Below are 13,665 nucleotides of genomic sequence, written 5' to 3' on the forward strand. Positions count from 1 at the left end.
CATGATATGGTCCGACCTATACAGACAAGGATTTTCACAACCACTACTCAAGTGTCTCAGCAGTGAAGAGGCAATATCAGTTATGGCCGAGGTCCATGAAGGAGTATGTGGGAATCACATCAGAGGACGAAGCTTAGCAGCCAAATTGCTTCAAGTAGGTTACTACTGGCCAACACTGAAAAGAGACTGTATACTTAAGGTGCAAAAATGTGATAACTGCTATAAGCATGTTGTAGTCATACATACACCCGCCGAAGTATTGCACAACACTGAGGTAAGCTGGCCATTCTATAGGTGGGGGTTGGATATCTTCGGACCCTTCCCAAAAGCACCAGGCAGGTAAAAAATTTTTTAGTATCAATAGATTACTTTTTCAAGTGGATCGAAGTACAACCACTGGCATGCATAACAATAGAAAATGTACAATCATTCCTATGGAAACAAATCATAAGCAGATACTGTATACCTGGTGAGATCATTTTTGACAATGGTAGACAATTTATTGACCATAATCTCGCCTTTTTTTTTTTTACAGAATTTTCATATTAAACACCATTTTAGTTCTGTCGAACACCCCAAACCAATGGGCGAGTAAAGGCAACCAATTGACTCATACTGCAAGCAATTAAAAGAAGGCTCAGTAACACAAAGGGCCAATGGGCCAACCTTATTCCTGAAATACTATGAAACTATAACACCATGGTTCAATCAACTATGGGAGACACCCCCTTCCGATTAGTATTCGGGGCAGACGCAATGATGCCCATGGAAATCGTCCATCCTACTTTGAGGGCCAAGCTGTACAACAACAGTAACAATACAACCGCAAGAACAGCAAACTTGGACATTGCCGAGGAAGACAGAGAATTCGCCACCCTGAGATAAAGGGCAATGCAACAGTTGATTGAACGGAAGCATAAGAAAAGAGTAGTTCCTCAAGCTTTCCAGGCAGGCGACCTCGTCCTCCGATGAACAGAAGAAGCACGAAGACCGCCAGGCCATAGCAAACTAGCTGCAACATGGGAAGGCCCCTACCGCATTGATACAGTACTCGAAATGGGGGCTTACTTGTTACAAACACTAAAGGAAGATCCAATTCCAGGAATGCAGAATGTTTCATCACTAAAGTTGTATCAAAGATGAGTCCAAACATTACGGTGAATGAAGATACTCTTTTTTCCACTCATGAGATTTTTTCCCACATAGGGTTTTACTTTGAGCAGGTTTTAATGAGGTCGGACGCCCAACCTGTTCATGTATCTTTCAATCAGTGTAACAAGGCAATTTTGCAATTCAACTATCTTTGACCATTTCCAAAAGGCAATTACAAAATTACTATCAAAACATTTAACCTGTTAATCAAACAGTCAAAGGTACCAACCGAGCTTCATACTCGGATACTATAAACATATAAACAAATCGATATATAAAATCGGCAACAACGAGTCCAATCAATTCAAAATAAACAAAGTTTATCAAAATTAAACTACATGCTATTACGGGGGCAAAGCTTAATCCTCTTTTTGGCCAATGTTGGAGCTCTCGACTTTTCCTTCGACCATAGCGTCATCATCAACCAACTTCCCATCTATAACCACTTTTGTCGCATCCAATTTTTCAACAAATGCTTTCGGAAACACTGCTTGAACTTGAGAAACTTCTCGATCAAATCCTTGAGCAAAAGATTCATAGACTTCAGTCTCCAGCTCCTTCACCCGAACGGCTAGCTGTTCTTCTCTACCTTCAGCTCCTTCAGTTCACTTTCCACTAATTGTTGATGACCTTTTATCACAGTGAGCTCCGAATCCCTTACCTTTAGAGAAGAAGAAACTTTAGCAACTTTCTTCTTGTTCTCATCCACAACCTTAGTCAACTCCTCAACAGCAACAGCATCCCTCTTTTTTTTTTCAAGAGCAAGCTCCTGTGTTCAATCAATTGACACCAGTCGAGTTCTAATAACCTAAAAAGCAAAAAATGAATGAGTTAAGAACTCACAACAGTATGAAAACTTCAATGACAACCATAGATAAACATACCTGAAGAAAGCGGCTAACTCCTACATGGCCAACTTCATTAATCATTTTTATATCAGCAGGAAACTGTCCAAACTGATCTGCAAGAGCCATAAAAGGAAACAATTTGCTCCAAATGGATTTTGCATGTTCATCCTCCAGTTACTCACGAAGCCTTTTCTGAGATGCATAGGTAGTCTCCACCAATTCCAGATTAACGTTGTTCTCATTCTTTAAATCAATAATCTTAGACGGTTTGATAGTCAGCTGTCGCCTTTTTTGTTTCCCCCTAGTTTTTAGCTCAAACTGTACAACACCAACCCTAGTTTTCTTCTCAACATTCATAGTCGAACCCTCCTTTTCATTTTTCTTCCTTTGACTAAAAAATGACTTCAGGCCAGCTGTTGTTATGGTCGATGCTTTCTCTCCTGCATAACCATCAAGTACAAACAAAATCATGTTTACATACAAAGTACTGGCATCAAGCATATCCCTACCAAACCTACATTTACCTATATAATCCAGCACATCCTACCTATCTGTATCCCATCTCAACAGTTCAACAACAGACAACAACTTTCTAGATTCCATTTCAGAAATTAAAAAGTCCATTATTACATTATCATCAACACACCTATCCTCGACATCTAAAACTTGCATAGGTTTAGGAGAACAAGAAAGAGGGAACCTTTCTTCTAGAAATTCATTCAAATAAAATGAGAATTCATCCAATGCACTTCTAATTTCTATGAACATTATTTTAAAGTCTTTCAACGCTGATTTATACAAAGAAAATATTGACCTGCCAGGATAACTACTCAAGTTCATCCACAATCCCCTCCTAACCCCTTTGGATTGAAATAATGAGAAAAACAATCTTAGCGATGGAGGTTGCTCTAACAACTCCATCAAAATTTCAAAGGCCCTGACAAATCCCCAAGAATTTAGATGTAACTGTGTTGGAGCACAGTTCAACCAAAACAACACCCTACATTGGAAGTCCGAAAATGGAAGCCCGACACCTAGTTCTATAAGCAAACAACTATACATGTAAAAATATGGCCAGTCGCTCAACTTCTCGCACACACGATCACTCTCCCCAACGACAACACTTCTATTTTAATTCCACTCCCCCCCTGACCCACACATCTAAACCAAGCACATTTACCGACTCAATATCGTTAAAATGGGAGACCTGACTCTTCACATTCTTGTCTACCTAACAACAAGAATCACCTTCCTCCACCTTCACTTTTGGCTTCCCCATTGACCAAACACAAATTCCCGCAAAACAAACAAGAAAAGAAGACAAACGAAGAAAGTACAAACTAACCTTTTTTACTCATTTTTAGCAGACACAAAGAGGGAAAGGGGTCAAACTCTTTTCCTTTGAAACTTCCATACAAATTCACTTGGGAAAAATAACAATCCTTAAGACACAAAATGAAACACTCAACGGTTAAATACCCCATGCGTTTTTTCATCATAGTCGTTCATCAAATAGAGTTATTTTATCTAACGAAGGGGAATCCATCGAAACTTGCGTCAGATGTCATGTCCATTATTTCATTATGGGCGCGTGAACCTAGGTCTCATTTTTATAAAATTAAATTAAAAGGGTAAATAACCTTTTTATATTCACTAGTGGAACCAGCTCGAGCATGGGGCTAGGGAACTCCATCAAATGGCCGAGGTATAAAAAAAATCTCAACCTATTCCCTTTGTTTAGTAACAAGTCAAGTTTGGGGACAATGATACGTACGCCATACCTTGGCCACGAGGCACTATAAGCTCGGCCACGAGGCGCTATAAACTCGGACACGTGAGTCATAAATCGAGTAACAAACAACATAATGACAAAATCTCAAAACCAACAACACAATGAGGGCGGAACTTACCGAGAATATCGACTGGCTACGAGCCCAGCATAACGAACTCTCACTCTTTAAAAAGGAGAGAGAACAGCAAAAGGTTCATCAGGCTCACATACTGATGAACCACTATTTCATGGTTTATCTTGTGCTAATTTGAGTGGTTTTTATCAAGTCTTTGCTCACTTATTCATATGATTTGCATGGTTTTACAAATCTTTCCTTATTCTGTGATATAGTTGAAAACATGTTTCCTAGACCTTTAAACTGTTAATTTTGAATACCCTTTATTACCATTCGATGCCGTGATCTGTGTGTTAAGTATTTTCAGGCTTTATAGGGCAGGAATGGCTTAGAGGACAGAAAGGAAACATGCAAAAGTGGAAGGAACACGAGAAAATAAAGTTTTGAGAAACTGGCAGCGACGCGCATGCACGAACGATGCGGACGCGTGCCTAGCGCAAAACACAAGCGACGCGTACGCGTGATTGACCCGTACGCGCGACAAGGAAAATCGCCAAATGATGCGCACGCGTGGCCTACGCGTACGCGTGACAGACGCCACGTGCAGAAAGTTGCAGAAAGCGTTGGGGGCGATTTCTGGGCTCCTTTTTGGCCCAATTCCAAGCCCAAGAACACAGAATAGAGGCTGGAGAATAGGGGGAATCAAGAATAATTCATTCATTATTCACAATTTTAGGTTTTAGATGTAGTTTTTAGAAAGAGAGGTTCTCTCCTCTCTCTAGGTTTTAGGATTTAGGATTTCTCTTAGATTATGTTTACTTCTTCTCCATTCCAGGTTCAATATTCCTTTAATTTAATTTCTCTTATACTTTTATTTATTCTATTACTTTAGTTTGTTTATTTTCCCAATTTGGTTTATGAACTCCATGTTAGATTTGATTTCTTTATTTAATGCAATTTGAGGTATTTCAGATTTATGGTTGCTTTCTTCAATTTATGTGATTGATGCTTTCAATATTTAGATTTCTCTCCTTTTGGCTCTGGTTGAGTAATTGGTGACACTTGAGTTATCAAACTCCCTTGTTGATTGATAATTGAAATTTGCTGGTTGATTTGGATCCATCTAAAGCTAGTCTTTCCTTATGAGTTGACTAGGACTTGAGGAATCAAATTGATTAGTCCACTTGACTTTCCTTTATTTAGTAAGGGTTAACTAAGTGGGAGTAATGAACAATTCTCATCACAATTGATAAGGATAACTAGGACAGGATTTCTAATTCTCATACCTTGCTAAGAGCTTTATTAGTTATTACTTTAATTCTAGCAATTTACTTTTCCTGTTCATTATTCAAAAAACTCAAAAAGATACAATCCCATAATCAATAATAAATACACCTCCCTGCAATTCCTTGAGAGACGACCCGATGTTTAAATACTTCGGTTATCAATTTTATTAGGAGTTTGTTACTTGTGACAACCAAACTTTTGTACGAAAAAATTCTTTACTGGTTTAGAAACTATACTTGCAACGAAAACTTATTGTAAAATTCTTTACTGGCAGGAACCCGTTCGTCACATACCTTTACTTTTTTTTAGTCATCTTCTCATCACACACCGATTCGCTTGTTTCATTTTTTTTCTTTATTATTATTGAAACTCGTTCTGACTTAAGTGTCAGAGTATCTTTTGCAGGTGTTCCCACTTAAAGTGTTCAACACAAACCGACGTATAACTCTCCCAATGAAAATAGTTTGCCGCTCCAAGGAATCACTCTAGCTCGATTGGACCATCACAAATGGAACAATTCTACATATAGTATTTTGTGGTTTTATCATGAATAATCAACTCTTTTTTATAATTAATAATTAAATAGTAAAAAAAATAGCGAATGACTGAAAATTAAGAAATCGAGTTATTATTATGGAAAAAAGGAACATTTTAAAAATAAAAATATTAATTAATTATCAGCTAAACAAAAATTAATTTTATTTTTTTCATTATACTTTAGATTTCAAATGTGACATTCGTCGCTATTCATCCACTTTAAAATCGCATAAAATGGGTTGAATTATCTAAAATTTAACAAATATTTAAAAACTAAAAAAGAGTGAATGTTAAAAATTCTATTAGTAAAATTTTAGGATTAGCAATTTTTGAATTTTAATTTGTTTGTATCTTTAGTAACTTCATCCGTAGTGCCTATCGGTGGCTATAAGGTGATCCTCCAATAAGGTACTAACAAGTGGAGTGTTTCTAGATGTCATTAATTTGTCTATAAGATATTAAACACAAATTTTTCATTTGTTATCGCGTAACCACTGGAAATAGATTGATAAACAATAAAAGATAACTAAAAAGATTAGAATTTAAACCGAATAAAAAATATATTAAAAAGAATAGATTGAAGTTAAATAAAAATATATTTTTTATTTTTTTATCTAATTTTTTTGTTTCAATAAAAAGGGAATTCTTTAATTTAATTTATCCATATCATAGTTTAAAAATTAAATCAAACGGATTCACTCAATTTTTTATCTAATTTCTTGATATAATAAGAGAGGAACTCATTCAATTTCATTTGTCATTTCATCACGAAACCAAAAAGTGTTTTGACACTCTTATAATTTTTTTATGTTACGATTACAATAGTTAACGAGGCATTTATAACTTTTTATTAGGTTAAAATAAAAAAAATTCTAAACCCGCAAACATAAATCCTAATTTAATAACTAAATAAACAAAATCAAAATACACCAAAATAAATTGAACATTCTAAAATATAAAGTAATAACTTCTATATAATACTGGAACTCTTCATATATGGAGCATGTATCATAGATTATCTCCTATGATATACGGACACTGACACAGATACGGGATACGACATGACACACACGGGACACGTCGATACGCGAATTTTAAAATCTTATGATACGGGGACACGCATATATATAAAATATAAAGTATTTTTTAGATAAATTGTAATGATATTTTGATATTTTATTGATATTAAAATATAAATTAAAATTTTTTATTATTTTTAATGTCTTATTTTAATTATATCAAGTATTTAAAATATTTTTTAAATAAATAATAATATATACTATATCTAAATTTATTTTTAAAATATATATTAAGAATAAGACTGGACATGCTGACACGTGATGGTATTTAGGTGTGTTCGAAATTTTTTTATTAAGACACGGTTGGACACAGCAGACATACGTGTCGAATAAATGTGGTGAATGTTGTGTCCGAAATGTGTCTAATATGCAAATACGCCAACTCAGCAAAATATCCGTGCTTCGTAGATTATTTCCGATCGTTAAGAATGTTAATTCGTACAATGGGTTAGATCAACAAAAAAAGGTTGTCGGCTGATGGTGAAAATGGGCGAGCTGTGAAGACGTTGTCGTTGGAGAAAATCTGCTAGTAGTGGGTTGATTATGTGTGGAAAGTTGTCTGCTCAGCACTGATAGTTATGACCTCAGCTAGAAGCCGATTGTGTTGTTAATGGGTTGGTAATCACTGACGAGGGGGAATAAAGTGAGATTTGTGCATGTGAAGGGCAGTACATAGTAACGTGTATTATAAGACCAGACTGTTAGAGTTAATGGTGTTTGCTTCAGAGTTCAGAATCCGAAGCAGAACATGGTAACTATCACAAGTGGCCATAGTTAGTGGTTTCGGAGTGCACCAGAGAGAGATTGAGATTGAAGAAGAGTAGTTTGAATTTTTTTTCCCTTTTTTTAGACTTTTTTACAGTCTATTTAAAAAATTTTAATGGTATAAATTGAATTGAATTCTAATATTTGAAATAAATTAATAAAATTATAGAATTGAATTGAATTCTAATATTTAAAATATTTATCAAATGAATTAAAGTTTTATATTAGACAACCTTATTCTTTATTAATATAACATTATATTTAAATAATAAATATATTTATATATTAAATTATATGAAATAATTAAAAAATTATATTTTTTAATTAATTTTTTAACTAAAATTTGCTCACCTCTTTAAAAAAAATTATATTAATTTAAAAATATTAAATTTAAAAAATATTATTATTAATTAAAAAATTAAATGGTTCTTTATAGTTGATTCCAACAATAGACCAAAAAATAAACATGAACTATCAAGAATTAACTTGTTGAGTGGTCTAGTGACATCATAAGTAAAAAGAGTAGTTATTAACGGTAAATTATATTAACTAATTCATGTTATTAAAATGGAACAAAATTATGCTACTTTTTACTAGTGTCATGATTGATACAATTTTAGTTGAAATGTTCAGACTTATTGGCAAACGCTTGGTGTTATTAATCTAAATTAAACACATAAAACTTATACATATGAATAATTATTTTAGATCTACATAGTAGACCTTTCAAAAGAAATAGGTATATATTATATTAAGTGATTCAAAAAAAATAGAAAAGAAAGAGAAGAAAATGAAAGTGGTAAAAGAAGAGAATATATGTATTGAAATGTAGGATACATCAAGAGAATATGAATGAAAAAAGTTAACGAGTAATTAGATAACAAAAATATTTTAAATATTTTAAATATTAAATAAAATTTCAATGAAATGGAATTTTAAATTGAACCTATTTAAATTGAAATTGATTTTGAAATAAAATAATAAAATTAAATTAAATTTTATCTAAACTAATTTAATTATTTTTGTTTTAAATACTGAAATTGAATTCACTAAGGAGTTTTTAAACACCTTGTTAATGATTTTTTTTTTTTTTTTTTGGTGCTGTACATGGGTTTGGTTGTTTTTGTCAATAGTGGAATAACATTTTTATTTTGATTTTTTTTTAACAAAAAATTCCATGATTTGAGATCAAATTACACCAGCAAATGTTTACCATCATTTCTGCTTAATGTTTTTACTATTATTAACATGGAACCCAAAGTCAAAAGACTCCCAGCCATCCATGTGTAAAAGATTAATTGGTGAAAATCTTATAACCATTGTAACCACAATAAAATTGTAACCATCACAGAAAGCACTTTTTAATTTATCAAAAATATTTAATAACAAAAAAACATTAAAACCGTCATAATTTATTTTATTTAATATTTATTAATTATCACAATAATTAATAAATATTAAATAAGATAAATTTTAATTATTTTTTTTATTTTTTTAGTATTATTATTAATTTATATTAAATAGTACTTTTAGTGAGTATGTTGAACGCTTTTAGTCTAGTACTCTAAATATCATACTATTACTCTATTAACCAATACTTTTAATTATTTTTAACTAGCTATTGACCAAAAAATAATAAATTATATTAAACTTATAGCATTGCTGGTCACCAAAAAAAAACTTATAGCATTGCTGATCTTATGAACTTAAATTAAAAATATTAAACACTAAAAGTAAACACTTTTCACAATATAAGAACAAAAAAAAGTAAACCAAACTAGAAAAGTTAGATCATCACCAAGTGTACAATACGAAACCGATTAATTAAAGTAGTCTAGGCTAAACTAAATTAAGCATGGTAAAATCCAGAGTTACTCTAAGCTAAAACATCAGGGAGAGAGAGAGAGAAGGGGGGAGGGCGGTTGATGGTTTTTCAGTATTTGAAAGTCAATACCCGAACCTAAGACTGATCCTTCCTAGTTGAAGTTGTAACTTCGCAAAGATACTCTAAGGTGCGTTCATTGACTTGTTCTAAAAGCTGCTATCTTGATTCTTCTAACTGCAAAGCACCAAAAAGAAAATAAATATAGCACTTAGCTTGTACTGCTATGTGTAATTAATAATGATAATAATATAGTAAGTGCTTAGTTTACCATATAGCTAGCTAGGTAGCTAGGAAGCAAGGTTGTGAAATGAGGTGGTGTCAGAAACGACAGCAGCTTTGATCCTTTCAACGGTGCACTTAATTAAAGTGTTAACAGTGGCGACTGAACCCAGGGATAGCTTGGCGGTTGGGGCGGAGTCAACCAAGATCTGAAACGCAACCGTGAGGAGAGAGCCTCCAGAAGATGCAGCAAGGCCATCAGGAAGAATCGCAAAACCCGAGGGAAGCAGGGCCAGGTAATCTGGATCCCCGCCACTAAGAATTATATTCATGGCAGCCATGTCCACGGGTGCATATACCACATAGGATCCACTGCAGTCTGTACAACTCTCCTGAAGTATCAGCATGTTGCTTTGGCTCGAATTCACACTCTACAGTACATATATGCAATTAATTAATTGTATGAATAATGAAGGCAAGGCAAGGTAATTAAGAAAGTTAATTACATTGACGCGAAGCAGAGAGAGCGCGTTGGAAGAGCTTGCTATGTGTGTGATTTCTTGAACAAGGCCTCGGTTGGAGAGGATATCCCACTGGCTTCGGGAGTTTTGATCTCTGAGGAAATGAAAGAGAGTGTTGGGAGGAACAGGGAGGGAGAAGGAAGTGGCAGCGCAGAGGACAATGCCAGGGGGTCTGCCAGGGTCGTCCATGCTCTTCCTGGTCATAACCCTCACATCATCCATATCCGACGACAGAGTCGTCCATGCATGTGCCGTGGAAGCTCCCACTCCAGTGCAGAAGCTCATCACCATTCTCTCTGCCAACTTCAGCATGCTCCTCCTTCCCTCCGCACTCGTACCACACAGCTCCCCTGCTCCTCCTCCTATGTAACTCGCAACACGTTCGCATTGTCTCTCTAACGTCGCCATCCACCTCTTAGCTCCAAAGGCCAGCCCGCACTTCACCAATGGCTTGTAGAGGGTATGCACGCCTCTATCATCCACTTCTACATGCTCAATCCATGTCACCTTGGAGTAGCCGTTTGGGAGTTCTTCAATTAAGCAGCCAGAGGGCCTTCTTCGGCTGCTTCTTCGGCTTCTGCTCTCATTCTCCAACGACACATCTACCACTGTCCATCTCCCATCCGGATGTTCCTTGCAGTACCTTACGAAATAGTTCTCTCTGCTTGGAACAAGAGGCGATGCCACCTGGAACTCAGCCGACATCTGATAATAATAATAATAATCAACATCAAATTAATTGTTTCATTTTCTTAATTAATTAGTAGTAGATGAGTGTATATATATATACCACTTGCAACGCTCCGTTATAGTTTCCTGCCACTCCGGTTGAAAGCACTTCAAGTGTCAACGCTCTTGACACAATACCACAGAACATTGTTGACCATTGGTTCTGAAAAAATGAAAGTTTAATCAATTCATCAACATATTCCAATCCACAAACAAACTAAAATGTTGGGGTTGGGATTTGGGAACACTACTCACCACATCCATTAGTATCTCAACCAGTTTAGTGTGATTCATGATAATCACCGCGGATTCTCTTGAAGATTCAGATCTCAAGCCCAACGCTTTTGGGCCTATAACTCTAGGCGGAAAGGTCCTCAAGTATTCATCTTCGTTTAGAATCTCAGTACAGTGCTGGTTGCTTTGGACCCACAAAGGATCTCCAACCTGAGCTAGTCTTGTTAGTTCCTCCATAGCTGCCACAGCAAGCTCCACAATCCTGGGTTTGTCCGAATCACAAGGAACTGGGAACGGCCTCAGAAGCTCACTGCCGCCATACATCTCTCCAACCATGCCGCCGGCTGAGGACTGTGATCCTCCACCATAGCTACCAACTCCAAGATCAAGCGACCGAGAATGTGGAGCCATGTGATTGCTATTGTGAGAGGAAGTCACTGGCTTCCCAACATATTTCTCCGCTATTCCCGAAATCCTATCAATCTGATGACCCAAGTATTGAACAGGAAATTAAGAATGAAAAATTTACAACTAAGTAGGAGCTGATGAGGAAGATGCATGATATGATGTAGCGCAGCGTACCTCTTGCTTGAGACGAGCGTTCTCAATCCGGAGGTGCTGCTCGTCAAAGGACATTTCACCAAGGGCAGCAGGTCCTCCACAGTTGGGGCAAGTAGCATTGCTTAGGGCCTCCTTGTATCTGCTGTTCTCGGCACGAAGCTTCTCATTCTCAGCCTTTAATATAGCGTTCTCGTGCCGCTCATGTTGTGCCTTCATCTGTGTCCGCTTGTTTTGGAACCAAAACTTTACTTGCAATGGCTCTAATCCCAGCTCACGGCTCAGCTCCTTTCTTTGCTTGTCATCTGGGTGTGGACACTGCTTGAAGAACCTGACAGACGGAATTCAAGTTCAAAACAATATGCCAATATTATATCAATTAAGAAAACTGAACATACAAAATAAAATGGAGATCAAAATCTGTGTGTGTATATATAATGGTCCTCACGCTTCCATTTCGTGTATCTGGTGCTGTGTGTGGCGATGGTAACCCTTCTTTTTGGGTCGTTGGTTGGGATCTTGCTCATCATCACCGGAAGGAGCTTCCATGATGATCTCAGTAGCAGATTTAATGTCAAAGAACTCATCATCTCCGGTCCTTATTCCCAAATCACTCTCATTGTGAGACGATGACATATCAAGCATCATGTGCTGCTGATGAGAATCGAACACGTTCGTGGGAAACATGGACTCCGCAAATCCTTTAAATTTCAGAAATGATCGAACAGCCACCGGTTTTCTTCTTTCTAATCTGATGCCATATATAACAGGAATAATGAATGCATATGTAGGTTCTAGTATATACACAGAAAGGAAGAAAAATGTTTTTTTTCTACCCACGACTCAGTAAATGGTACTACCCATGCATATAAAAAATAAGAAGGAAAATGTTAGAAATGCCTGTTCAATTGCAAGTTAAGTTGACGATTATATGAGCTTGGGGGCCGGGGAAGGAGGAATGGGTGCAATATGATGCTAATTAGAGGTGCCGGGCCAGAAATAACTTTTGGCTTGTCCTTAGCATTACATGCAAGCAATCAAGACTTTGAAACTTGAAATAAAAACAAGGTATGGCAATAAATCAGAAAAAGACAACAGTGTGAAAAGTTGACAACTATAGACGATGATGACGATACGACTATGTGTAACGCTTGGTAGCTAAGTGGGAAGTGGCAATAATAAGCAAGCAGCGTGAACCGCTCTTAAATTCTCTCTCTACATAGATAGTGCGTAATACATACGTAATGGTAACCTAGATACATATGGAGTTAAGAAAGGCAAGTCAAAGATGAATAGACAATGAATGCGAAAGCAAAATGGATAGGGAAGAGAGGGAACCTTAAGTGTTAATGGAGGAACCTGAGAGACGTTGAAGGTTACCGTTGTGGGTCACCGGAGATTTGTTGTGTGGGAATTAGGGGACTTGATGGGGTTATTATGTTGCTTTCTCCGGGCCGGGCTGATTGAGACGTACCCACGAATAACGCACACACGGATACAATAACTCTTCTCTCTATGTAGCTAGGGCTTAATTAAGAAGAAACATAAATTTGTGGGGACTGAGTAGTGAGGAGGAGGAGGAGGAGGAGGAGGATTGAGGAGAAGAAAAACAAGAAAGTAAAATTAAATGAAGAAGCTAAGTTTGGAGGATGGAAAGGAGTATTTGGCAGGAAAGGAAAGAAGTAATTAATTGCAGAGGGTGTAAATGCATTTATGGACAGACGTATGGTATAAATGATGCAGATAGATAGACAGATATATATGAAGAAGATAGATAGAAAAACAAAACAACGAACTTGTGGTGAACTCAATACCTATTACCTCCAGCAACTTATTAGTTCTTACAATTCTAGATACAAGATATAAGATTTCGTAATTAATTTTTCAGAAAATGATAGGTATTGTGTAACTATTGAATCATTAGTATTATTATTATTATTATCAAGTCGACCTACTCAATCAAATATGTTCGTGGAACCGGAAAGAAATTGGCGCATAAGATTC

The 13,665-nt window shown here is 36.0% G+C and overlaps 1 protein-coding gene across 1 annotated transcript; it reads right to left on the reverse strand.

The window, feature by feature from the left end:
- Positions 1 to 9,267: 9,267 nt before the first annotated feature.
- On the reverse strand, positions 9,268 to 13,665 carry LOC107643275 (homeobox-leucine zipper protein MERISTEM L1-like). The gene is made up of 8 exons (XM_016346869.3): positions 13,000 to 13,665; positions 12,110 to 12,412; positions 11,686 to 11,992; positions 11,125 to 11,586; positions 10,931 to 11,032; positions 10,126 to 10,845; positions 9,669 to 10,050; positions 9,268 to 9,574 (listed from the first exon to the last, which is right to left on the reverse strand). Exons 2-7 carry the CDS (start codon positions 12,346 to 12,348, stop codon positions 9,688 to 9,690), a joined length of 2,193 nt encoding a protein of 730 aa, XP_016202355.1. The 5' UTR covers positions 12,349 to 12,412; positions 13,000 to 13,665; the 3' UTR covers positions 9,268 to 9,574; positions 9,669 to 9,687.

This window comes from Arachis ipaensis, chromosome B5, assembly GCF_059453495.1.
Source record: "Arachis ipaensis isolate K30076 ecotype BB chromosome B5, ASM5945349v1, whole genome shotgun sequence".
NCBI lineage: Eukaryota > Viridiplantae > Streptophyta > Magnoliopsida > Fabales > Fabaceae > Arachis > Arachis ipaensis.

Bases quoted from the DNA above. Each gene is read 5' to 3' on its own strand.
- LOC107643275 (XM_016346869.3), bottom strand. From the start codon at position 12,348: ATGTTTCCCACGAACGTGTTCGATTCTCATCAGCAGCACATGATGCTT. The intron at 11,993-12,109 runs GTGAGGACCATT...TCCGTCTGTCAG, and splicing joins CAGATACACGAAATGGAAGC to GTTCTTCAAGCAGTGTCCAC. The intron at 10,846-10,930 runs GTATATATATAT...TATTATTATCAG, and splicing joins ATAACGGAGCGTTGCAAGTG to ATGTCGGCTGAGTTCCAGGT.